This window comes from Rhinatrema bivittatum, chromosome 14 (genome assembly GCF_901001135.1).
Source record: "Rhinatrema bivittatum chromosome 14, aRhiBiv1.1, whole genome shotgun sequence".
In the NCBI taxonomy this organism is placed as follows: domain Eukaryota; kingdom Metazoa; phylum Chordata; class Amphibia; order Gymnophiona; family Rhinatrematidae; genus Rhinatrema; species Rhinatrema bivittatum.
In genome coordinates this window covers 76,347,424-76,374,992 of record NC_042628.1, presented here as the reverse complement: position 1 = coordinate 76,374,992, position 27,569 = coordinate 76,347,424, and the positions used below count along the sequence as shown (strand labels likewise).

Here is a 27,569-nt window from a genome sequence, read left to right as displayed (position 1 = left end):
ACGGGCAGGCGGCTGCTACGTCCAATCAGGTTGCATCGATTCAAATTGATGCACCCGCAGCTGGTTTCCACCCCTCTGGCTCAAAATTTTGCCCCGGTTTCCCCGTGCTCTTCCCGTGTTGTGCTCGGCCTGCACCGCGGATTCTTTAATGAGGTAGTTTACTCTTGTACAGGGGGAAAAGTAGTCTTGTTCGTCTGCCTTGATCGTCAGTTATTATGAAACAGATTACATAAGATAGGTGCTCGCACTCAATCACTTCTCGGGTTTCAATCATTTTTAGAAGACAGATCGTATCATGCGGTCTGGAATCCCAGCACATCCTCACCAGGCCACTTACCCTGCGGCATTTAATCTGAATCGCGCTCCATTCGCCCCTCTAGTCCAGAGTCTAGGTCTCTCTGATGTTTTTATACTGGCACTATTCAAATTATTGCCTCCTGTGTTGACAGTTCACCGCCATCTTTAAATGAATGTAATGCCTGTCTGAATAAAGTAGCTGACTGGCTGAAATCTGTTAAACTTAAAATTAGAAGCCCAATGGTTTAGAGGAAGCATCCTGTCTTTTCTTATCTTTCTCCTATTATGAAGGGCTATTCTGTTCAAGTCCTGAATGTTATCACTGTTCTCGGTGTTAAAATTGATCCTTTACTCACATTTTGGAATCATATTTCACAACTGATGCAAGGCTCATATTTTGTCTTATGAGTAATACAGAGACTTAGGCCATCCTTGGACGCTGCTGGTCTTTAATATTGACCCATAATGACTATTGCAACGCCTTACTTCATGCTCTTCTGTTCAGATTAGGTGTCTTCGGAGCCTTCAAAATCCAGCTGCTAAACTAATGTGAATGCAAATGTCACTTGTCTTCTTCAGGAGTTACATTGGCTCTCTGTCGCTGGCCCTGTGTCTTTCTGGGCCGATCGCCTTGCTCTTCCTGTCGCTTTATCCTTCCCTCTCTCTGGCCCATTTTTCTCTGTCTCTTTCTTCCTTTCTGGAGAGCTACTTGTCTGCTGTTCGGGCCATGCCCCCCAGCTACGTCCAGCCCGTAGGGCATATACAGAATATAAATGGTCAAAATAGCCAGAGTGAGAGAGAGAGGGCAGAATGCTGAGGGTAGGTTACCCCTCCCCGCGTTTCTACGTGATGCATCCAGGAAGAGGAGGGGGGTCAGCGGGACTTGTACTCTGTTCCTCGAGGAAGGAAACATCTGTTTTGTCTGTCTGTCTCCCTCTTTATGGCTTTCTGTCTGTCTCACTTTCCTTTTTCTGGCTTCCCCCACCCCGTATATCTCTCTGCAGGTTCACACCCACCTGCACGTGATTGAAGAGCGCATGAACCAGAGCCTGGCCCTACTCTACAAGAACCCAGGACTCTCTGAAGAGCTGAAGGAGGAGATCCGTATGTAACGCTCTTACTCGCCACCGCACATCCTGCTCGCTCGGCTTGGCCTCCCCACCCTCCCACTCTGAGCTTTTCCCAGGGATGGCTCACACGAGTCTGGCGTCTCTGCAGGCTGAGGCACATCTAGTGTTTCTTAGAGAACTAGAGATTCAGAGGGGTAGAACCAGGCTTGGCCAGATCTGTTCGGATGATGTAACTTTAATATCCAGTGTCTATAAAGGAGGAATCTCTTCCCTGTCCGGAGCACATGGGGAGTGGAGAGGTGACAACTGGTGACGCAGAACCCCGTCCTCCTCCTCCCAACAGGGCCAGCACTAATGTGCACATGATGCCCCGGGGCTAGCACATGGCTCCTGAGCACCAGGGACTGACTGAGCAGTCCTGGTTTGGCTGCATTGTCATTCCAAGTTTTCCAAACTCAGACAAAATGGGGATAAGAGGAGGACTGTATCATAGCATGGAGCTATTGGACATTGATTAGGCAACATTGGTTTCTAGTGGCAGCAAGGATAACATGTAAGAAACATATATATAGAAACATAGAAATGACGGCAGAAAAAGACCAATCGGCCCATCCAGTCTGCCTAGCAAGCTCCCACACTTATTTTCCCACACTTAGCTGTTTCATCTACCAGCAAGTTCAGGGCCCTTGTTGGTAACTATTTGATTCGAATTTCCTGCCATTCCCTGCCGCTGATGCAGAGAGTAATATTGGAGTTGCATCAAAAGTAAATCATAAGGCTTAATGGTTAAGGGTAGTAACCGCCGCATCAAGCAAGTTACCCCGATGCTTGGTTACCCAGACTGCACAGATCAATGCCTTGTTGGATGTTGTCTGAATGTAAATCCTGTTTTCCACATTTCTCTCTGCCGTTGAAGCAGAGAGCAACGCTGTATATGCATTCAAAGTGAAGTATCAGGCTTAATTGGTTTAGGGTAATAACCGCCGCAATAAGCAAGCTACCCCCACGCTTGTTTACCCAGACTGTGAAGTTCGGTCCTTGTTGGTTGTTGTCTGAATTTAAATCCTCTTTTCCACATTTCCCCTTGCCGTTGAATCAGAGAGCAATATTGGAGTTGCATTAACTGTGCGAAGGCTTATTGAGTAAGGTTTTGTCCTTGGCCCATAAGGCTTTGAATAATGGTCTGTTTGCAGGATATTAAAGCCATACAAGCCTACTTGATTATCAAGGTCTGCGGGGCAAAATCTTTTAGACAGTCTTTCATCCAAGACAATTCGGGAAATTGAGTCTTGCAGTAGAATATTTTCTGTGGCTGACCCTGTGTGGTGGGATACCCTCTCAGAGGAATTAAGAGCTGAGCTTTTGGTAAAAATCTTCAAGAAGGTGCTATTTGCACAAGCATTTGAATCCACAGGTCTTTGAGGAAATTAAGCCAAGACAAAGACGCTGTTGACTTGGACATTCTCTTCTGAATCCGTTGAAGTTAATGTAATTAGAAGAGCAGAGTTTTATGTTGTTGAGTTTTTGTTTATTTTTTTTTTATTTCTTATCCACATAGGACAGTAAATAAGTGGGCTACACATTTTTTAAATAAATAAAAATAAATAAACTCTTATCCTTGCCATAAACCAGAGGTGTACAATGCCAGTCCTCAAGGGCAGCAAACGGCTCTGGTTTCCAACCTACCCAAATGAATATTCATGAAATATATTTGCATGCATGTGGCCTAAGAACCTGGTTAATTAGGATATTTTGGTTACCCTGAAAAATTGGACCGGCTTGTAGCCTTTGATGACCAGGATTGTGGCTCCCCTGCTGAAATCCACAGATTCATTCTGGGACGTCACTCCCCCAGCCCCTGCCATCCCAGCATGGAGATTATTCCCCCGCTGGTCCAGGGAAGGTGCAGAATCCAGAACTCTGTCCATATCAGGAGAGAAGAGAAAATACCTGGATCCTGGAGATCCAGTGCAAACACACCTCACACAACAGCCTAGCCCCAGCAGGAGGAGTCGTCCTATAGTATCACAACACATAACGAGGACATGAAGGTCATGAATATGCTTGAATTTTCCAGTGGGATCCTATTCAAAATTACCTCGCCCTCATCAGATGGAAGTCACCTTCAATAGGGTCAATTCCAGGCCCATGGCTGGCCTCCAGCCTAAATCTGACTCAGGTCCGCGTTGTTATCACGTCTACAGACAGATGGACCGAATCACTACATAAGCACTTTTCCACTGTGTGGTGAAAAATGCAGGAAAAAAGTCTTCAAAAATAGGAAGCACTGAGGTGGAAAAAAAATCAAACACTGTTAATAGCATAGACCATGATGTGAGGAAAGCAGGGTTCCCAGCTGCCCGGTTTTGAACCAGACCGTCCAGTTTTCTGTTGACCTGTACAGTGTCCGGTCAGAAGTACTGACCGGACACTAAACCTCTGGCTCCTGCGGCAGGCACCTCCTTTCCCTGTTCACAGACGGGGAGGGAACTACGTTGGAAAGAGCAGCAGGAGAGTGGAACTGCAGCCCTGCCCTCCCTGCGGTCCCCGGGCTGTGGGGTCTCACCTGAGCACGCCCTCCTCAGCGGCTGCGCTCCAGCTCGTTCCCCAGCTCCTCTCTCTACCGTGTCGGTAAGCCGTGGCGGGAGGGGAGAGGGGACGCAGCTCAGTCCGTCCCCGCTTCCTGCATCTCTCAGGAGGCAGGAAGGGAGGGCAGAGAAAGATAAGAGGTACAGAGAATGGAGAATGGAGAAAGGAGGGGGAGGCCCAGGCTGGATGAGAGCCACGTGGAACGAAGAAGGGAAAGAGACAGAGGAGGGCACAGGGGGTGGAGGAGGAAGAGAGTCAATAGGGCACAGGCGATGCTGGAGGAAGAGAGAGTGGGGCAGAGTGGCTAAGGGTGGAAAGATACAGAAAGGCACTGACGATGAGGGGAGAGAGAGGGGGGCACAGGGCCAGGAGGAGGCAGGGAAGGAGACAGGAGGGGGAGAGGGAGAGAAGAGAGACAGCCGAGGCACAAGGAACAGAGGCGACAGGAGCAGGAGGCAAATATAAGCAAATTTATGCTAATGTCAGCAAGGGATGGGGCATCCCCTCTGCCTAGTCCTCATGGTAACCCTAGAGGAAAGCGAAACCCCAGCGGAGAGAGGATCTCGACTTGTATGAGCAGAAAACCCGAAAATCCGCTAAAGAGAAACAAGCGAGGCAGCCCTAACGGCGGGTGTGGCAGATTGTGCCTCCCCTCTGCTCTCCTGCAGGAGGCCGCACTTAGTGAGTCTCTCTTTTTAACTTTTATTTATAATCCAGCAAAATAATAAAACCACATCTCATAACACAAAAAACAATCAACACCACCCCACTCCACGATTTCCCCTGTACCAAATCAAACCCTTAGATCAGTTTCCTATCCTCTTAAAGCCCAGACACCTAGATTAGCAAACATGTGTGGCACACGGGCCTTTGCAGAGCAGACACTGCACAGGTGAGAGCTAAGGAAGCAGCGAAAGCCCCACCAGTCTCTCTTCCAAATTTTAAAACAAAAGTGCGATGACTGGCATGGGTCTGAGCCCTTTGTGCCTTGGCATAGTTGGCGTACACTCGTAGGCAAACCTACAAGGCCTACGCCAATAGCTGGCGAGTACGCCCTGAAGAGGGACAGATTTTGAGCTTTGCCTATGCCAGAAGCCTCCCTCACAGGTTGAGCCCTTGGGTTCTGGCAGCCGGCAGGACTTAGATGGGTACCAAGAGTGGTATATAGAGTGAGTGCAAGGGCACACGAGTGTCAGGACAGGCACAGGCTGCAGATACCGGGACAGGCCAAGGGTCAGGGCAGGCGTCAAGCAAGCGTGGTCAAGTGCAAGACAAGAGGTCAGGTCCAGAGAGCAGGCAAGTGTGGTCAGGTCCAAAGCAAGAGGTCAGCATCCGGAAGTCTGGCCAAGGATGAATGAAAACACAGAAAAGACACTGGCCGAAATTGGCAGGGCAGGGCAAAGCTAGAGGACAGGACGCAGGAGCAAATAGGAGCCAGGAACAATTGGAAACCCAGGAGCCACATGCACTGCTCTAGGCAGGAGACCTGTTGTTGAGGTGAGGCAGTGCTACAGGACTTTTGCTTAAATAGCCCAATAGGGCTGATGTCGGCAGGAGGTGCTGCTCTGATTTTCCTGCTGCAGGGTCTGTATTATGTGCGCACATGCCTAAGGGGATGGCAGCGTCAGCGGTGGTGTGCAGCGATGGCGGCATTCTGCCACGATAGGGGGCTTCCAGCAGCGTCAGGCAGCAGCTGGAGTGAGTGCGGTGGCTCACGGGGCAATCCTGAGAGCCGTCAAATGTAACATTAACCCCCCTCTAAAGCCCCCTCCCAGTCTTCTTGGGGAATCTCTTGTGGAAGTCCCATAATAATTGTGGTGCTTGGTGGTTAAAAGCTGGCTCCTGGGAATTCTCTTTGGGGCCAAAATTCTTCCTGGAGATTAAGTACTGGATTTGGTTCCTGACTGTTCTGGAATCCAGGATTTCCTGGACTTCATACTGGGTGTCCTCTTCACTGTGATTTTGGTGGCCTTGAGAGATGGACTGGCTGGTCAACATAAGATGGCTGGCTTCAGCAAGAATATATGGAAGATGTCATGAATCCAAAAAGTCAGGGATAACTTTAGTTTGTATGCTATTGGCCCTAGCTGTCGTATGACAGGGAAGGGACCACAAATCTTGGGGCAAACTTCAGCGAAGGCATTTTGAGGTGGAAGTTTTTCGTACTAATCAATACCAGGTCCCCAGGCTGGAGTTGAGGTGCCGGGCATCGTCTCTTGACCGCCTGCCTCTTAAAATGTGCTGCCGCTTGTTCTAGGAAGTGGTGCATTTTTGCCAGAGATCCTGGAGTTTGCGTCCCATTACGTTGGTTGTGGGGCAGGTGACGGGAACCAGGAGAGGTTTAGGTATGCGAGGGTGGTGGCCAAACTCACAGAAAGGTGATGACCCAGTCAAGCTGCTCACATGATTATTGTGGCAGAACTCCGCCTATGGAAGTAACGATGCCCAGTTGTCTTGGTGTTGGTTTTTGTGAGCCCGTAGGAAGACCTTGAGGGTCTGATCTGTTCGCTCAGTTTGCCCATTGCCCTGGGGATGGTAGGCTGAAGTAAATTCCAAAGTAATCCTGCACTTCTTGCACAGGCTTTTCCAGAAGCGGGCTGTAAACTGTATTCCTTGGTCCGAGAGGATGTGGAGAAGGAGCCCATGCAGACAGAAGATGTGATGAATGAAGAGACTGGCCATTTCAGGTGCTGACGGGAGGCCAGGAAGAGGCATGTAATGGGTCATCTTTGAAAAACAATTCACCACCACCCATATAGTGATGTTGCCACTTGAGAGGGGAAGGTCAGTGTAGCCAAGTGAGTTCAGGGTTCCTTGGGGGCTGACCCAGCTGTAACATACCCCAAGCTTAGGCATGAGACTTTGGGAGATATTACATGGCACATGTGGGGCAAGATTCTACATAGTGCTTCAGGCCAGTCCTCATCTGAGACCACCAGTAATGACAAGAAAATTAACTTCAGGGTTCAGGTGATGCCCTATGAAAACGGAGTCATGAGCCCACTGAAGAATTTTCTGATGAGGTCATTGAGGAACAAGAGTCTTCCTTGGTGGAACTGTAAGCATAGGAGCAACCAGGATCCTTGCAGAATCAATGATATATGTGGGGGCTCCAGAGAGCCTTCAGGAGCAAAGGAATGTGAGAGGGCATTGGCCCTTCGGTTCTTCTCTGCAGGGCAATATCGCAGTTCAAAGTTTAAAATTGGTTGAAAAATAATGACCAATGGGCTTGCCGCAGATTTAGCTGCTTTGCTTGTTGCGCTACGGGCAGCCTTGAGCATGGGACACTCAGAGACCTTGGTGAATCGTTGAGCTGCGGTGATGGAGAGTGTTAGGAGGCATTCCCCAGCGCGGGACAAAGGAAGCTAGGAAGTCCAGAGACAAGATGTGGAGCTTGGGACATGAGGGGACGAGACACGGTGAGCAAGGTCCCTCAGGCGCCCGACACAGCCCATAGGCTGGTCACGGAGCACACTGTCCTTACCATGCCCTACACAGCCCGTAGGCTGGTCATGGAGCACACTGTCCTTACCATGCCCTACACAGCCCATAGGCTGGTCACGGAGCACACTGTCCTTACCATGCCCTACACAGCCCATAGGCTGGTCGCGGACCACAGGAGGAGTGGGCAAGCTCAGGACGAAGGGATAGGTCAGGACAAGTTACCCCATGGATTCTTCGGAGTCAGGAACAGGAAACAGTCTCTAAAACCATGGAACTTGGAACCGGAATCTCGGATCAGGTAAAAGCAAGGATCCTCCGGAGGCACAGGTACTCAGGACCTGGGACGACTGGATGAAGACATCAGGAACCAGACATCAGGACCGGACAGCAGAGACATCAGGACCAGAAGACAAGGACGGAAGCCAAGCAGGAATGGAAAGCAGCGAAGTCCAGGAGGAGAACATGAGAAAGCCAGGATGGACTGACTCCAAGGACTAGCTCCTTGCCAAGGCGAGGGCTGAATGGCTGAAGGGCCCGTTTGTAGGGCTGGAAGGACAACGCCTAGGGAGCACCCAGAAAAGAATCTAGGCATCAACATGCTTGATATGTTGACATGCTCTGTTCATTGTGCAGCAACAACAGCCAAGAAAGCAAACAGAATGTTAGGAATTATTAGGAAAGGAATGGAGAATAAAACAGAGAATATCATAATGTCTCTGTATCACTCCATGGTGCATCCTCATCTTGTGTTCATATATCATACACAAACAGAATGCTGGGGATTATTAGGAAAGGAATGGAGAATAAAACAGAGAGTATCATAATGTCTCTGTATCACTCCATGGTGCATCCTCATCTTGTGTTCATATATCATACACAAAAAGAATGCTGGGGATTATTAGGAAAGGAATGGAGAATAAAACAGAGAATATCATAATGCCTCTGTATCACTCCATGGTGCATCCTCATCTTGTGTTCATATATCATACACAAAAAGAATGCTGGGGATTATTAGGAAAGGAATGGAGAATAAAACAGAGAATATCATAATGTCTCTGTATCACTCCATGGTGCATCCTCATCTTGTGTTCATATATCATACACAAACAGAATGCTGGGGATTATTAGGAAAGGAATGGAGAATAAAACAGAGAATATCATAATGTCTCTGTATCACTCCATGGTGCATCCTCATCTTGTGTTCATATATCATACACAAACAGAATGCTGGGGATTATTAGGAAAGGAATGGAGAATAAAACAGAGAATATCATAATGTCTCTGTATCACTCCATGGTGCGACCTCATCTTGTGTTCATATATCATACACAAACAGAATGCTGGGGATTATTAGGAAAGGAATGGAGAATAAAACAGAGAATATCATAATGTCTCTGTATCACTCCATGGTGCATCCTCATCTTGTGTTCATATATCATACACAAACAGAATGCTGGGGATTATTAGGAAAGGAATGGAGAATAAAACAGAGAATATCATAATGTCTCTGTATCACTCCATGGTGCGACCTCATCTTGTGTTCATATATCATACACAAACAGAATGCTGGGGATTATTAGGAAAGGAATGGAGAATAAAACAGAGAATATCATAATGTCTCTGTATCACTCCATGGTGCATCCTCATCTTGTGTTCATATATCATACACAACAGAATGCTGGGGATTATTAGGAAAGGAATGGAGAATAAAACAGAGAATATCATAATGCCTCTGTATCACTCCATGGTGCAACCTCATCTTGTGTTCATATATCATACACAAACAGAATGCTGGGGATTATTAGGAAAGGAATGGAGAATAAAACAGAGAATATCCTAATGCCTCTGTATCACTCCATGGTGCGACCTCATCTTGTGTTCATATATCATACACAAACAGAATGCTGGGGATTATTAGGAAAGGAATGGAGAATAAAACAGAGAATATCATAATGTCTCTGTATCACTCCATGGTGCATCCTCATCTTGTGTTCATATATCATACACAAACAGAATGCTGGGGATTATTAGGAAAGGAATGGAGAATAAAACAGAGAATATCCTAATGCCTCTGTATCACTCCATGGTGCATCCTCATCTTGTGTTCATATATCATACACAAACAGAATGCTGGGGATTATTAGGATAGGAATGGAGAATAAAACAGAGAATATCATAATGTCTCTGTATCACTCCATGGTGCGACCTCATCTTGTGTTCATATATCATACACAAAGAGAATGCTGGGGATTATTAGGGAAGGAATGGAGAATAAAACAGAGAATATTATAATGCCTCTGTATCACTCCATGGTGCATCCTCATCTTGTGTTCATATATCATACACAAACAGAATGCTGGGGATTATTAGGAAATGAATGGAGAATAAAACAGAGAATATCATAATGTCTCTGTATCACTCCATGGTGCGACCTCATCTTGTGTTCATATATCATACACAAACAGAATGCTGGGGATTATTAGGAAAGGAATGGAGAATAAAACAGAGAATATCATAATGTCTCTGTATCACTCCATGGTGCATCCTCATCTTGTGTTCATATATCATACACAGACAGAATGCTGGGGATTATTAGGAATGGAATGGAGAATAAAACAGAGAATACCATAATGCCTCTGTATCACTCCATGGTGCATCCTCATCTTGTGTTCATATATCATACACAAACAGAATGCTGGGGATTATTAGGGAAGGAATGGAGAATAAAACAGAGAATATCATAATGTCTCTGTATCACTCCATGGTGCATCCTCATCTTGTGTTCATATATCATACACAAACAGAATGCTAGGGATTATTAGGAAAGGAAAGGAAAATAAAACAGAGAATATCATAATGTCTCTGTATCACTCCATGGTGCATCCTCATCTTGTGTTCATATATCATACACAAACAGAATGCTGGGGATTATTAGGGAAGGAATGGAGAATAAAACAGAGAATATCATAATGTCTCTGTATCACTCCATGGTGCGACCTCATCTTGTGTTCATATATCATACACAAACAGAATGCTGGGGATTATTAGGGAAGGAATGGAGAATAAAACAGAGAATATCATAATGTCTCTGTATCACTCCATGGTGCGACCTCATCTTGTGTTCATATATCATACACAAACAGAATGCTGGGGATTATTAGGAAAGGAATGGAGAATAAAACAGAGAATATCATAATGTCTCTGTATCACTCCATGGTGCAGCCTCATCTTGTGTTCATATATCATACACAAACAGAATGCTGGGGATTATTAGGAAAGGAATGGAGAATAAAACAGAGAATATCATAATGTCTCTGTATCACTCCATGGTGCATCCTCATCTTGTGTTCATATATCATACACAAACAGAATGCTGGAGATTATTAGGAAAGGAATGGAGAATAAAACAGAGAATATCATAATGCCTCTGTATCACTCCATGGTGCATCCTCATCTTGTGTTCATATATCATACACAAACAGAATGCTGGGGATTATTAGGAAAGGAATGGAGAATAAAACAGAGAATATCATAATGCCTCTGTATCACTCCATGGTGCATCCTCATCTTGTGTTCATATATCATACACAAACAGAATGCTGGGGATTATTAGGAAAGGAATGGAGAATAAAACAGAGAATATCATAATGTCTCTGTATCGCTCCATGGTGCATCCTCATCTTGTGTTCATATATCATACACAAACAGAATGCTGGGGATTATTAGGAAAGGAATGGAGAATAAAACAGAGAATATCATAATGTCTCTGTATCACTCCATGGTGCATCCTCATCTTGTGTTCATATATCATACACAAACAGAATTCTGGGGATTATTAGGAAAGGAATGGAGAATAAAACAGAGAATATCATAATGCCTCTGTATCAATCCATGGTGCATCCTCATCTTGTGTTCATATATCATACACAAACAGAATGCTGGGGATTATTAGGAAAGGAATGGAGAATAAAACAGAGAATATCATAATGTCTCTGTATCACTCCATGGTGCATCCTCATCTTGTGTTCATATATCATACACAAACAGAATGCTGGGGATTATTAGGAAAGGAATGGAGAATAAAACAGAGAATATCATAATGCCTCTGTATCTATCCATGGTGCATCCTCATCTTGTGTTCATATATCATACACAGACAGAATGCTGGGGATTATTAGGAAAGGAATGGAGAATAAAACAGAGAATATCATAATGCCTCTGTATCACTCCATGGTGCGACCTCATCTTGTATTCATATATCATACACAAACAGAATGCTGGGGATTATTAGGAAAGGAATGGAGAATAAAACAGAGAATATCATAATGTCTCTGTATCACTCCATGGTGCGACCTCATCTTGTGTTCATATATCATACACAAACAGAATGCTGGGGATTATTAGGAAAGGAATGGAGAATAAAACAGAGAATATCATAATGCCTCTGTATCACTCCATGGTGCGACCTCATCTTGTATTCATATATCATACACAAACAGAATGCTGGGGATTATTAGGAAAGGAATGGAGAATAAAACAGAGAATATCATAATGTCTCTGTATCGCTCCATGGTGCATCCTCATCTTGTGTTCATATATCATACACAAACAGAATGCTGGGGATTATTAGGAAAGGAATGGAGAATAAAACAGAGAATATCATAATGTCTCTGTATCACTCCATGCTGCGACCTCAACTTGAATACTGTATGCAGTTCTGGTCACCACATCTCACAAAAGATATAGCAGAATTAGAAAAGGATAGAGAAGGGCGACCACAATGATAAAGGGATGGAAAGATTGCTGTAAAGCAGGTCTAAAGTTATCCATCTAACCTAGCCAGATATAAACTAGCCAGATATCTCTGGCCCTCCCCGCGATGCCCCTAAATTATAATTGTGCCATTTAAACTGATAACTTTTGAGTTATCCATCTCAATGCTCTTGAATATGGACCTCGAGACTTTTCTAAACAAATGCTCCTTCATGCTGCTGGCAGTGAAGTCTGGAAGTACAGGGGCGCTCCTTGAACATTATCAGTTACAATAACCCCTCTGTATATGCACTGAGAATGGGAATCCTGCAGGGACTGCCATTCCCTCGAAATGTGTGGAAACGTCTGATTCGGTTTGTAGAGTTCTTTGAAGGAGGTTTATACTTGTTGTCGCATTGAAGATTAATAAACTTCTGGTTGTCAGCTCGCCCTAAAATTTCGTTCCCTCCCCATTTTTCTCTGATGTGGTTACAAGATAATGTACCAGTTGGCTTCTTCACATACATTTTCTGAATCTCAGTAACTGCTCAATTGAGATGAGTTATGCTGTCGTCTGCATCATGTGAATTTATTACTTTCAAGCGGCCTTACTGAATTATTTTGGCATCACTGCGGTCTCATGGAAATACATTTGTAAGACTATTCCTCATGTGAATGTGAATTTTATACGTTTTGAGTATTGTTTTGAAACTGTGGAGGATGTCACAATAGCTATTGGGTTATTTTTTTAGGTCTTTTTATGGTGTTGAGAAATCCCCACGAAGAAGCTATTGTAGAGCGAAACAGGGGTCTCTGTTGGGGGTTTCCTTTGTGGTGTGGTAATTTTGAGTACTGTGTTTGTAGTGCTATGTACTTTGAATGTGATGTGTGTATGATTGTTGGCTGAATTATTAGGTCACCATGCTGTAACATCTTTGTTATAAACTTTTATATAAAATAGAAATGCTCTAAACACATCTAAGTCCCAGGGCTTTGGGAAAGGGGCGGGGCCAGAGGCCTCCGGCACAGCGCCATTTGCCGCTATGTCGGAGGATCACGTGCTAGCCGGGTGCCGGTGCGCCCAACCTGCACCTGCCCATAGGCAGGCGCAGCAGGTAAAATCATTCTTTGGGGGGGATTAGGACAGGTATAGGGGGCGGGTTGGTTAGTGGAAGGGAAAGGCAGGTTAGAGTGGAGGGAAGGGAACTGGGGACTGGCGTGCGCAGGGTAGCACGCGCACATGGACGCCCACGCGTAGGTTTTAAAATCTACCCCATTGTGAAAAGCCAGGTGTGCTCTGAGGAAAACCATTCTCAGCCAGGAGAACCCGCTGGGGAAATGCCTTGTATATGGGGGGAGCTGCCTCTGTCTGGGCTCTGCCCCCTTGTGAATCTGCGATGGGGTCGGCTGCGGGCTGGGATTCTGTTTTGAGGTCTTGCTAATATTCGGGCCTCTCTTTGTACATAACATAGTAACTGACAGCAGAGAGACACCAGATGCGCCATCCAGTCTGCCCAGCAAGTGGCTTATGGTAATACCTGCCGCAGGTAGCGATCCTGGGAAGAGGCTGAAGTGCAATGTCTGGTTTGAAGTTTAGTTCCAGTTAATTCAGCCATGTTATCAACTTTGAGGGATATTTTGGAACTCCTGTAGTGGGACTAAAACCCGAGTGAAGTGTATTTGACTAGAGACATATTTGTGTGGGAGAGAAACAGAAAAGATTCTTGACTTTTTTCTGAGCTGTGCAAAACCTGCCTATCCAGGCCCCTCTTCCGACATAGGCCTTGGACCCCAGAATTGGTCTTCCTGAGAGGGCGTTTCACCCTGTACACTGATGCATGGTGGGAGGAGAGGGAAGCTCCTCTTCTGTCTTCTCAGCTTGCCCTGCTTACCTCTGCCGCGGTGTGCAAAGTGCGCATGTGTACCTCAGATAATTTACTTATGTAATTCCGGGTTTCTTTTATTAGATGCAAAGAGGAAAAGAGGCAGAAGTTTGAACATTTTATTAGGCTATCACCAATCTAGCACTTTATTATGTATGTTTTTTATGTACGTCCCCTAGGAATTGGTTGATAGGCGATTTATAAATCTATTAAATGATAATTCTGTCCTCCAGTCCTGCTTTTCCAGCTGTCCTATGGACAAGAGTAGGCCATGCCTCTGGTGTGACTTGACCCCAGCTCTTGTCTTATCGCAGAAGATATACTACGCTCTGAATGGACCAGTACCAATGAGCTTCTGACAACATCCATCTGCGAGACCCGGACCACTGAAGAGTTCCTCCCTGCGGACAGCAATGAGGACCTCACCCTGGAGAATCGCCCCTACCCTCCAGTCTCCACCGACCTCTCTGAGGCGGAGGGTGAGTTCCGAGGTTTGGGGCTGGACGTCAACCAGAGGTCGCCAACCTTTCAGCTGGGGGCAGGCAGAACCAGCTCTGGTTTTCTTTCCAGTGCATTTATGGAACTGGTGGTTCCTGTGTTTCTTAAAGACATTGAAACAGGGTCCATAGATGCACTGGCATAAAACCCGAAACCTGAAGCCATCTGGAGATCCTGCTGGGCACTGTTGAGTCTCTGCCCTCTTGGTGAAAAGGGAAAATGAAGGGGAGGGGATGGTCTCTGTGCTCTGAGGGTGCTTCCTGTGAAAAGGTTGGCTCTTCAATATTGAAGAGCAGCCTCACAGTGACACCCTCACGGTGTCACTGTGAGGCTGAATTATTTCTCAGGCCACTCATGGTAGCTCTGTCACTCCCTGCTGCTCTCCCACCTCTTATCCTCCTGTATTTCCTTGTAGTTACCTGCTGGGCCTTGTTCCTGGCCCTCTGCCATTCAGCCTTTCGTGACCTTCCCGTTGCACCTCTGACCTCTGCTGCCCCAGTCCCAACCTGCCTTCCACTGCTCCTCTGCTTCAGTTCTCCAGGTCCTTCCATATCCTCTGCCTCTCTATCTCGGGAGTGAGGCTGCAGGAATGGCAGTGGATCTCTGGGGTTTGTTCCCAAGAACACTGCGGTGTACAGACTAGAAATGGTTCGGTCATCTCCTGATTCTCACCACCATTCAGAAATTCAATCCCAGTGTGAGTCACAGGTGCTTTGTCGCTGTCCCCCTGAGTCTCTTCTCCCTGATGGTAATGATGCACTACTACTCTTATGTTTCCTGTTTATCTCCTGCTCTCCCTGGCTTCATCTTGGTCTCTTCCTCCTCCTCTGCTTCAATGCCAGATTCACAGCAAACCGAAAAAAAAGGTTAGTGCAATGGGACAAAGGTCTGTGAGCGGGAGGGGCAATGAAGGGTCTGGGGAGGGGCTGGCATTATACTCCTGACATCACTATGTTCTCCACTCCTGATCTCATGACTTCCACTCTCTCCCGATGCTGAGTCTCCCTTATCAATGCTTCTTCACATGCTTCCCCACTCACTTCTCCTTCCCTGTGATTTTCCAACACCCCCACTCCCTTCCCCTAACATAGCTTCTGCTCTTCACCCCACACTGCACCCCCAACCTCATGGCTTTCACTTCAGCCAAGCTTCCCCATGTGCTCCTTCCCTCCAACATGATATCTCTGCCTGCATGTCCCCCTATCTCCTGCTCTCTTCCCCTCCTCCTCCTGGATGTCATGGTTACAGCTCTCTTCCTGAGCCAGACTAGACTGACCTCGTATAACTACTCTCTGAGTGCAATAGGGAAGCCCGTAGGGGATGGGGGTCTGTGAGCACACATGGGCTCAGTGAGTCTCAGCATTAACCCTCTGCTCCACCACTGCTGCTGCTCTGCTCCGGGAGCCATGCGATCTAAGATGCAGAGTTGGTTTATTTCCATGGTTCCTTGGCCTCCTCTGCTCTGGCATCAGTACAGTGGAGGTCTTGTTACTCTGAGCTTGTCTGCTTTGAGTTCCAGCCTCTGGGGTTTTAGTGGAGAATGCACCCATTGCCCAGCTAATATTACCTAATGTCTAAGGATTCCAGAGGAATGCAGCCATTTAGCACCTGCAGAGTTGTAACACAGTTTGCATGGAGCTTTTTTGCATTGGTTTTGTTTTTGTAAAGCAAGCAAAGACCTAATCGCATCCTCTTCCTTGTAGCTTCAGGGATGGGTGATTATGACTATCCAACAAGTGACAAAGCCCTTGGCTACGAGTACGAGCAAAAGGTGAGTATAAAACTGAGCCCTCAAAAAAACAAATGAGTCCAGAAACCCAGCCTAATTTGATTGTAGGAGCTATGTATCTTCCTTTTTAGTTTGACGAACTATTTCCTATACGTACCTAGATTAGTCCAGAGTCCTGCATTTTGCCTCCCTGCCAGCAGATGGAGACAGAAGAAGTTTCATGGACCCCGTACTTAACTTAGTGTGCCACCTACAGTCCCTTGGTATTTCTCTGTCTCCAGCAGATGGTAAATGGTGTTAAAACCTGCAGTTTGGAGTATATTAAAAAAAAGGAAGAAGAAAAAAACAAGAGAAATCTACAATTCCTCCAAGGGGGTTGTTAGGTACTGGTGGGGACATCCCCACCTGGTTTGAGGGGGTTGGTGACCCTTGATGGTATTTCCATCGTGGTGTATATCTTGTGGTCCAGATCCTTCATCCTCCATGAGGCAACGTTGGCTCCGCTGGTAGCTCTGCATTTCGGGTCCCATCTGAGCAGGGAAGTATTGAATTCCTGTTCCAGGGCTAGTTACAGCAGTGGATACAGTTGTAAAAGCAAGCAAGAGTGACCGGGAGGCAGTGGAATCGTTGTGCCTTGATCACTGCCGCAGAGCTGGTCACCCGGGGCTTTCCCAAGGTCAGGTAAACAGAGTGGCGAGAGCAGCGCTGCTCAGGCCGCTTGGCAATGGCGCGAGGCATTGGTTTTTACCTTTTAGTAAAAGTATTTTCTGACACCGATCTAATTTTGTTCTGGTTGCGAGGCAAATGTTGTGTGCAGACTCGTGGTGGTGCCTGAATTCAGACAGCTTGTATTCTGTGTCCATCCGTGGTGGGGAAGGCACTTCGGGGGAGCCCAGCGCTAGACTGACGGCTAAACACGCCTCGCAGGTGATGGGGTCCAGTGCTGAGGTGCGGGAACGGCAGCCATTTTCAATTCTCTAGCAGTGTCAGCAGCATCGGCAGGAGAGGCAGAGGAATCTCCTCCTCTATTATTGCCAGCAGTTCCCCGTCGCACAGAGGCAGAGAGAGGCTCTTGCAAGGAGGAGGAGGACTCTTTGGTTATGGGTAGAGGTCTTCTGCCGGTTTTAATTTGTTTATGCGTAAAACTCGTTTAGTGGAACAGGCAGCAGGGGATGCTGGCTCTTGGCCCCAGTCTACAGGGATTCTCGGCCAGTCAAAAGGCCTGAGCTGCGGAGAAGCTCTTCAGGTCTTTGGTGACTTTCGGTGCTGGATGTTGAGCCTAAACATGCTGAAGGTGCAGGCAGGCCTTGCTTAGCTGTGTGGTAGGCTCCGGCAGTGATTCTTTTCCCAGGTGTGTAGGTGTGGGTGCACATTCTTGCTGCATGATGGTTGCATGCACAAGGACCTGTATGTATAAAGCCGTGGCCTAGATTTCAGCACATATGTTTGCGACCTAGACTTAAGTGTGTATTTGCACAGGTACTTGTGCACGAATGATTGCCACCTAGTCTTGAGTGTGTATTTGCTTGTGTCCTGGAGGGATGCGTGTGTATACCCAACTGGCATTGGTGTGTGTGCAGGAGGCCACCTGGAGCAGAAGCTCAGGAGAGCTAAGCCCCGGGTACAAACAGGTTCAAGCGCCTTGCTATCTGTGAGGCTTGCAGTCTGAGAGCAATTCAGTCCTCACTCTCTCTCTGTTTGGGTCAGCGTTGTGTAGATGCTCTAAGCGATTTGACTACTACAGCTTTTGCCCAAGTTGGGACATTCCGTCGGCCTATAATGTCTCTGGAGGGGAGGGGAGTGGGATTCGAGGCAATGGTCAGTTCTTCTCCTCCCTCGTTACCGATGGCAGAAGCTTCCCCGAGAGAGAAAGGTTGGAAAGAGTAAGGTTGGGCCTATGGGCTTCGATATAGATCTATCCTCCTTCTCCTGGGTGGAATGTCTCCAGGGCCTGCAGACCTTTCTGCACTGGTGCCCAGAGAAGGTGATGCAACCTACTATGTAGGGATCATGTGCTCGGGCCTCCCATTTCAGTCATGGTGGGCAAACGCCGCAGAGAGACTGTCCTGGTAATGTTCAAGTGGATGTGGATCATGAGATATCGGAGGATTCCAATGGGGATTTGACTGTCTCACCTCTAGAAGAGGAAAAAATTGCATCTGATTGAGAGCTGCATCAGAATCTGCTCAGACTTTTTTCTTTTTTCACAGAGATGTCTTACTGAGTTTGTTGGATCAGGCCCTTATCACGCTCAATGTGACCGGAGGTCAATTCAAGTTAAACGTCCTGTTTCTTTCCCCCCTATATCCAATTTGGGAGTTATTTGGCCTTCAGTGGATTGCTCCGGAAGCAAGTTTTAAAAAGGAGGGGAACCAATTTTCCTATATTCCATCTATTTTGAGGTTCAGAAAAAAATAAAGGAAGGGATGTTGCGGCCGATATTAGATTTAAAGAATGTAAATGCAGCTTTCAAGGTTCCCCATTTCCGCATGGGGACTCTGAGGTCCATCATAGAGGCGATATGCCTCTGTCCAGTAAAGAGAGTTCTTGGCATCTCTTGACTTCACAAAGGCTTATCTGCACATAGCCATTAGGCAGGAGCACCAGAGATTCCTGAGGTTGATGGCCTAAAGGAATATTTTCGGTTTTGAGCCCTTCCCTTCAGCTGGCAATGGCTCCACATACCTTTACCAAGGTGATGGTGATGGTGCTGCTAGTGGTGGCCACATTGCAAATGGAGGGTGTGTTGGTGCATCCATGTCTGGATGACTGGTTCATTTTTGCAAAATAAAAGGAAATCGATTGACAATCAGTACAAAAGATACCAATGCGCTTGAAGTCTCTAGGATGGGTGGTGAACCTAGCAAAGAGCCATTTAGTCCTCTCTCAAATTCTGGAGTATATAGGAGCTAAGTTCGACACGCTGGCAGAGAGAATGTTTCTCACACAGAGAGATTGCTGAAATTTTGCAGTCATATTCTGCATCTGCTAGAGCTTTCGATGCCCAGGGTCTGGGACGATTTACAGGTCGTACGTTCCATGGCTGTTACGCGTCCCGGCCGTGCTAGGCCCACTCACCACAGGAGTCCAGCTTCCAGCTCCGGTTCACCTTCACTCGCGGCGGTGGGCAGTCTCCTCCATCCCCGAGCGCCTGCAGTCACCTCTGCCACTTCTGACTCCTGCGTGGTTTGTTTGTTTATTTATTTATTTATTTTAAAGTATTTATATACCGTTTTTTAAAATGTAAGTTTTTTATCAAAACGGTTTACAAAAAATATAAAATAAACAAGATTAGAAAATAAATTAAAAAGAATAAAAATACACAAATTGGTTTATAAACAATAAGTAACTAATTTTAACAAAAAGTCTTAGTGAAAAAGAGCTGTGCTATATATCGCCTTATGCAAATAAGAGGGGAAAAAGAGGGAGTGGGGGTAAAAGGTAGCTGGAGAAAGGTATTCTAAAAGGGAGGGGAAAGGGGTGAATAAGTTTGTTTTGTTGAAGTGGGTCACGGAGGGAAGTACTATAGGGAGTGATGTCGCTGCCCTGCTTCCTCCATGCTCTGGCTTAGGCACGTGCGCAACTTGCGCTCTTAAAGGGGCTGCGGTGGGAAAGAAGTCCGCGGCCCCGGATGATGACATCACTGGGCCTCTGTATAAAAGGCAGGGCCCAGCCACTTGTTCCCTGCCTTGGCAACAGGTCTCCACGATTGTTCGTGTACTCGTTGCTCGTTCCTGTCTCCTGTTCCTGTCATTGTTCCTGGTTCCTGTTCCTGCTTCTTCCCTCGTCTGCTCCTTGTACCCTTGGACTGAATCTCTGGTATTGACCCCTGCTTCATTTGGACTACGCTTGATCTGATCTCCTGGCTCTGACCTCAGCTCTGCTTCCGGTACCTCGCCTTCCTGCCACCTGCCCTGACTCCAGCTTGCCTTGAACTCTCCTTGTTTCCTACAGACCTGGCCTCTCAGGCTTCAGCCTATCTCTACATGGATGCCCCCTGCTGTCCTCTGTACCTGTTGGCGTCTGGGTCTTTGGAACCCTGCCTTGTCCGGACCGTCCTCGGCCCTCCAATACCTCTGCTGGTTCCTGACGTACCCTTGTCTACATCCACTGGGAGTCGTCACACGGAGGCCTGCCTAAGTCCAGCCGGCCCCGGCACCCAAGGGCTCAACCTAAGGGGAACATGGGTTGGTATTAGTGAAGCTCCAGTCAGCCTCCGCCTCCTAGCCTGCTCCACCACCCGACAGTGGGGACCCGTAGGGCTTGCCCTGCGGGTAGCGTCAACCCCACCTCGAACCAAGAGTCCACCATCAGCGTAACAGACTGCCAAGGCCATGGATTTGGCGGAGCCTTCCACCCTCCAGGCCATTCCTAGCCTAGCCTTGAAGATACAAGAACTGCAAGTGCCACCGCTTCGACATCTGCACTAGTCAGCCCTCCGCCTACAGCCTCACTCACCAGGGCTTTGTTGGCCCTACCCACTCCACCCCATTTTAATGGGGACCCTCGTCTCTGCGGAGGGTTTATTAACCAGTGCTATATGCAATTTGCTCTGCAGCCTTCCATCTTCCAGGATGAATTGGCAAAGGTGACTTTTATTCTTTCTCATTTGGAAGGCATGGCTTAGGCGTGGGCTTCTCCCTTATGGGAGCATTCGGACTCTCTCCTGCAAGAATTGGCACGCTTCATGACCGTCTTCCATTGGACATTCGATGATCCTAGCAGGCAGGCTGTGTCCAGTACCCATCTTTTGCACTTACGACAGGGTCAAAGACCTCTCAAGACTAACCATTGAGTTTCGGACTCTAGCCACTGAATTGGCATGGCAAGAGGATTGTCTCCGAGCCATTTACTTGGATGGTCTTTCATCTCAATTGAAAGATGAACTTGCAGCCCGAGAACTTCCGTCATCTCTGGAGGATTTAATTGACTTGACAAGCCAGATTGATCACTGCCTTCAGGAACGTCACCGTGAAGTTCACACACCCTGACGTGTTGCTATGGAACGATCTCGCTCTCCTCCCACCATGAAGCCCACTAGTAGTGGGATTAAGTCTACTATCAAGCTGGAGGAACCTATGCAGCTGGGTCGTGGGCTCCTTACTCCAGAGGAACGTCTCCGTCGGAGAGACTCTGGCTTGTGCCTGTACTGCAGGGCTTCCAGCCACTGCCTTCAGACTTGTCCTGTCCATCCGGGAAACTCCCGGTCCTAAGTTCGGTTGGGGTCCTGAACTTGGGCACTACTACTTTGGCCCCTCAGTTATCACTGCCAGTCACGCTAACCTGGGACTCTGGAGCAGGTGGGAGTTTTGTCTTGAAAGACCTGGTACACCTTTTAGGCAGTCCTACTCATGGCATAGAAGTCCCTCTGTGGATCGCCTCCATCCATGGCGAACTGCTACCTGGGTGGATCTCTCAGATTACAGCATCTGTTCGGCTACTCACCGGCGCTCTCCACGAGGAGGAGATTGAACTTCTCATGTTAGAGAAATCCATTCATCCTATAGTCCTGGGGTTGCCATGGCTCCAGCAACACTCCCCCCAGTTTGACTGTGGAGCTTTGTAGCTCACCGAATGGAGTCCTGCTTGTCGCCAAAAATGCTTGAAGAAGGTGGAGCCTTCATCTGCGGTCCCCCTTGCAGTAGCCGTTTCTGGTCTTCCACCTCCCTATGGTGACTTCGAGGATGTCTTTTCTAAGCAGAAAGCAGATATCCTTCCGCCCCTGTGTAAGTTCGATTGATTGATCTGCTACCGGGTAGGACTTATCCTTTTTCTCTGCCTGAAACCCAAGCTATGACCGAATACATCCAGGAAAACCTAGCCAAGGGGTTTATCTGACTATCCACCTTGCCAGCAGGAGCAGGTTTTTTCTTCGTCAAGAAGAAGGATGGGTCATTAAGACCTTGTATCGACTACTGCGGTCTAAATGCTATCACCCATAAGGATCGGTACCCGTTACCCTTGATCTCCAAATTGTTTGACCACCTACAGGGCGCTACCATCTTTACCAAGCTGGATCTGTGGGGTGCCTACAATTTAGTCCATATTCGCCCAAAGGATGTCTGGAAGACAGCATTTAACACAAGAGACGGGCATTATGAATACCTTGTCATGCCTTTCGGACTTTGCAATGCCCCCACAGTATTTCAACGGATGATCAACAAGATCTTTCGCGACCTCTTATACACCAAGGTAATTTCTTATCTGGATGCTATCCTCATCTTTTCAAAGGACCTGGATTCCCATTGGGCCAATGTCCGCATTGTGCTCCAATGGCTTTGTGAAAATCACCTGTTTGCCAAATTGGATAAATGTTTATTCGAGAAGTCCAGTTTGCCTTTCTTGGGATACATCATCTCCCAATGAGTATTTACCATGGACCCTAGTAAGCTAAAGGGTATCCGCGAATGGCCTAAACCAGTGGGCCTATGGGCACTCCAAAGATTTCTTGGATTCACCAACTACTATCATCATTTCATAGCAAATTACCCTGTGTTGGCCACACCCCTCATGGCCATGACTAGGAAGGGCAGCGATACAAGAAATCAGTCCCCTGATGCCTTGGCTGCCTTTCAAAATCTTAAGAATGCCTTCTTTTCCGGACCTTGTCTGCGCCACCTGGATCCAAGTCGCCTCTTTGTCGTCGAGGTCGATGCCTCGGCTATTGGAGCCAGGGCAGTTCTAAGTCAGCACTCCATTCAAGAGACTCTCGTTCCTTATTCCTTCTTTTCCCATAAGTTCTCCAGAACAGAACTACAGCATTGGAGACCGGGAATTACTGGCCATTAAGCTTGCCCTTGAGGAATGGTGCCCCTGGTTGGAGGGTACGCAGCACAAATATACCGCTATATCGACCACAAGAATCTCGAACACCTTCAACATGCCCAGCGTCTCAATGCTCGCCAGACCCGCTTGGCTCTATTCTTCTCTCAATTTGATTTCGAGCTCTGATACCGTCCGGTGGAGAAGAATCTCTGAGCAGACGCCCTGTCTCGTTCTTTTGACCTGATGGCATTCAAGAAGAACCCAGCCATTTAATTGATCCTGCTTGCATCTGTCTTTCCACCACCTTCACCGTCCCAGCCGGGAAAGCCATTGTGCCTTGTCGGCTCCGAGAGAGAGTCCTACGCTGGGCGCATGACTCCAAACTTGTTGGTCATCCTGGACGCACCCAGACCTTGGAGCTACTACAACATTTTTACTGGTGGCCCACCATGGTTTCTGACACCCGTGCATATGTGGATTCATGTGTCACCTGTGCCCAGCAGAAGCCTCCAGTTGGCCGTCCTTGGGGCCTTCTCCAGCTGTTGCCTGCACCTGAAGAGCCGTGGACTCATCTTTCTACGGATTTTTTAATAGACTTACTGCCATCCAAAAGAAACACTGTAATCTAGGTCATCATAGACCGATTCTCCAAGATGGCCCATTTTGTGCCTCTGCCTGCCTTCCCCTCAGCCCCAGAGCTCGCACGTCTCTTTTTCCAACACTTGTTTCATCTCCATGGCTTCCCCACAGATATCGCCTCAGTCAGAGGCCCTCAATTATCATTCGCTACTGGCGCTCCCTCTGCAGAAAATTTGGTATAAACATCAGCCTTACGACAGCATGCCGGAAGCCAACAGCATGTCCGCAAGCCAACAGCCAGGCCGAGCACACCAATTGCTCTCTGAAGAACTTCCTATGGTTTTATTCCAGTGATCAACAAGATAAATGGACAGAGCTCTTACCGTGGGCAGAATTCTCACACAATATTTTAAACATGATTTTAAACATGCTAGAGATGTTTAAAATCATGAGAGGTCTAGAACGGGTAGATGTGAATCGGTTATTTACTCTTTCGGATAGTAGACTAGGGGGCACTCCATGAAGTTAGCATGTGGCACATTTAAAACTAATCGGAGAAAGTTCTTTTTACTCAACGCACAATTAAACTCTGGAATTTGTTGCCAGAGGATGTAGTTAGTGCAGTTAGTATATCTGTGTTTAAAAAAAGATTGGATAAGTTCTTGGAGGAGAAGTCCATTACCTGCTATTAAGTTCACTTAGAGAATAGCCACTGCCATTAGCAATGGTAACATGGAATAGACTTAGTTTTTGGGTACTTGCCAGGTTCTTATGGCCTGGATTGGCCACTGTTGGAAACAGGATGCTGGGCTTGATGGACCCTTGGTCTGACCCAGTATGGCATTTTCTTATGTTCTTATGTTCCCATGTGGCAGCTGCCACCGGAGCTTCACCCTTCTCCATAGTCTACGGCAAACAACCGCGGCTCCCTTTACCAGTTCCATTGTCAGTACTTTTCCCAGCAGCCCAGGCCACTGCCGATGCTTTGCAAGTCCTCTGGAATCAGATGAATAAACATCTTCATCAGGCAGCTACTCAAGCCAAGAAAGCCGCCGACTCTCACCGTTGCCTGGCCCCAGAATTCCAGCCAGGCCAAAAGGTCTGGTTGAGCACCTGTTACATCCGGTTAAAGTTACCTTCTCAAAGGTTTGCTCCCAGGTACATTGGTCCTTTCCCTGTGACCCGGTGGATTGGACCAGTCACCTACCAACTTTGGTTACCACCCACTTTGGATATACATAATTCTTTCCATGTGTCTCTGCTCAAGCCAGTGATACTTTTTGGCCATCACGTAAAACCCCTGCGCCATCTCCAGTCTCCTCCAAGACCGATACTACATATTGGGTTCAAGAAGTACTTGATGTCGGGAGAAGAGGTCGCCGTTGGGAGTACCTTTTTTCATGGGAAGGCTGCAAACCAGAGGAAAACTCCTGGGAACCGGCCAGTAACATCCTGGACAAAGGATTCCTCCTTCAGTTCCACAGTACCCATCCGGGCAAGCCCAGACCTCCAAGAAGGGGGCATAAAGGGGGGGTACTGTTACGTGTCCCGGCCGTACTAGGCCCATGCCCAGGCCCACTCACCCCAGGAGTCCAGCTGCCAGCTCCAGTTCACCTTCGCTCACAGCGGCGGGCAGTTGCCTCCATCCCCGAGCACCTGCAGCCAACTCTACCGCTTCTGACTCCTGCATGGTTCCTCCTTGCACCTGGTGGCCTTCCCGTGTGGGCCGCTGAGTGACGACAATGCCTTGCTTCCTCCAGGCTCTGACTTAGGCGCGCGCGTGTGCAACTTGTGCTCTCTTAAAGGGGCCGCGGTGGGAAAGTAGCCCGCGGCCCTGAATGATGACAACACTGGGCCTCTGTATAAAAGGCAGGGCCCAGCCACTTGCTCCCTGCCTTGGCAACAGGTCTCCACAATTGCTTGTGTACTTGTTGCTCATTCCTGGTTCCTGTTCCTGTCATCGTTCCTGTCTCCTGTTCCTATCATCGTTCCTGTCTCCTGTTTCTGTCGTTCCTGGTTCCTGTTCCTGCTTGTTCCCTCGTCTGCTTCTCGTACCCTTGGAATGATTCTCTGGTATTGACCCCTGCTTCGTTTGGACTACACTTGTTCTGATTCTCTGGTATTGACCCCTGCTTCATTTGGACTAAGCTTGATCTGATCTCCTGGCCCTGACCTCAGCTCTGCTTCCGGTACTGTGCCTTCCTGCTGCCTGCCTTGACTCCAGCTTGCCTTGGACTCTCCTTGTTTCCTACAGACCTGGCCTCTCAGGTTTCAGCCTATCTCTACCTGGACGTCCCCTGCTCTCCTCTGTACCTGTTGGTGTCTGGGTCTTTGGAACTCTGCCTCATCCAAACCGTCCTCAGCCCTCCAGCACCTCTGCTAGTTCCTGGCGTACCCTTGTCTACATCCACTGGGAGTCATCACACGGAGGCCTGCCTAAGTCCAGCCGGCCCCAGTACCTGAGGGCTCAACCTAAGGGGAACATGAATTGGTATTGGTGAAGCTCCAGTCGGCCTCCGCCTCCTAGCATGCTCCGCCACCCGACGGTGGGGACCCGTAGGGCATGCCCCACGGGTAGCATCAACTCCACCTCGGCCAAGGGTCCACCATCAGCGTAACAATGGCATTTACATTGGAATTAATGCATTGGGCTCTTATCTCCCATTGGAAGCCAGGGACAGTCTTTGTAATGGCTTACTCACAACAATCTCGAGCATTGTGCAGAACTGAAGATTCCAAGTTGGGTAATAGCACCATCGATGCAAGCCTCTCCAGATGGAGAGCGATGTGTCAAGATCAGTCGTTGCAGGGCCAGTGGTCAAAATAGGAGGCCTCATGGTCTATTAATCAGTTAGAAATGAGAGCAGTGCATTTTGCTTTGCTTGCCTGTCTGCCACAGTTACACGGCCATCCAGCAAGGATCCTATCAGATAATGTGAAGAGAGTGACCTACATCACTGTCAAGGTAGAACTAAGAATCAGTTGATGGCTTGAGAGGCCCGGGAGTTGATTCTCTGGGCAGAACAGCATTTGGAACAGCTGAAGGCATCTCACATTGCTGGAGGCAGATTTTCTCAGTCGGAGAAAGTCAGATCCCGGGGATTGGGAGCTGTCGGAGGCAGCAATGTGCCTCATTCATGGAAGATGGGGGTATCACCATATGGAGTTAATGGCGACCAAAGAGAACACCAAGGTGTCATGGTTTCACAGCCACTGAAGAGAACACGGTACGGAAGGAATTGATGCTCTGGTGCTGCTGTGTGTTGACAGAGTGCAGCCTCAGCCTGTTCATGCTACAGTGTTGCATATTTTTTTCTTTTCTACAGGAAGGTTCTGGTCAAGGGACTGAACTTTCACTCTCTGAGAGTCCATAGAGCAACACTGGGTTGTCTCCGGGGTAAGGTGCAAGAGTATCTTCTGTCCACAACTCCGGATGTTATACGGTTCCTTCAGGGAGCTAAGAAATTGCGTCCTCAGGTGTGGAACACTTGTGCGTCTTGGAATCTGAATCTAGTCCTTAGAGGATTGTGTGAGGTTCAATATGAACCACTAAAGAGGGCTATGGTTAAGGACTTGACTCTTAAAGTGGTTTTCTTGGTGGCTATTTGTTCAGCTAGGAGAATTTCAGAGCTCCAGGCACTGTTGAGTCAGGAAGCTTTCCTACAGATGTTGGATTCTGGGTATCTTTATGCATGGTTCCTTCTTTTCTGCCTAAGGAAGTCTTGGCGTTCCATCCTAGTCAGACAGTGGAACTTCCAGAACTCTGGAACACCTCATGTGGGGCAACTTAGGCTCTTAGATGGGAAGCATGCATTATTGAGTTATCTAAAGGTCACTAATGATTTCCGTAGATCAGATCACCTCTTTGTAGATTGAATTACCTTTTGTACTGTGGAGTGGTCCAAAGAAGGGAGGTAAAGCGTCTAAGGCTACAATTGCACGGTAGCAGAAGGAAGAGATCAA

The 27,569-nt window shown here is 47.6% G+C and overlaps 1 protein-coding gene across 4 annotated transcripts in view; it reads left to right on the top strand.

The window, feature by feature from the left end:
* The window catches only part of APLP1 (amyloid beta precursor like protein 1), a 141,633-nt gene that overhangs the window by 100,559 nt on the left and 13,505 nt on the right, over nucleotides 1–27,569 (top strand). For 2 of the 4 annotated variants that reach the window (XM_029576079.1, XM_029576077.1), the window contains exons 11-14: nucleotides 1,302–1,401; nucleotides 14,350–14,514; nucleotides 15,376–15,399; nucleotides 16,237–16,304. In XM_029576079.1, the coding sequence (XP_029431939.1) occupies nucleotides 1,302–1,401; nucleotides 14,350–14,514; nucleotides 15,376–15,399; nucleotides 16,237–16,304 (357 nt within the window). The remainder of the gene's footprint in view (nucleotides 1–1,301; nucleotides 1,402–14,349; nucleotides 14,515–15,375; nucleotides 15,400–16,236; nucleotides 16,305–27,569) is intronic. The other 2 variants (XM_029576080.1, XM_029576078.1) reach the window with 1 other exon arrangement.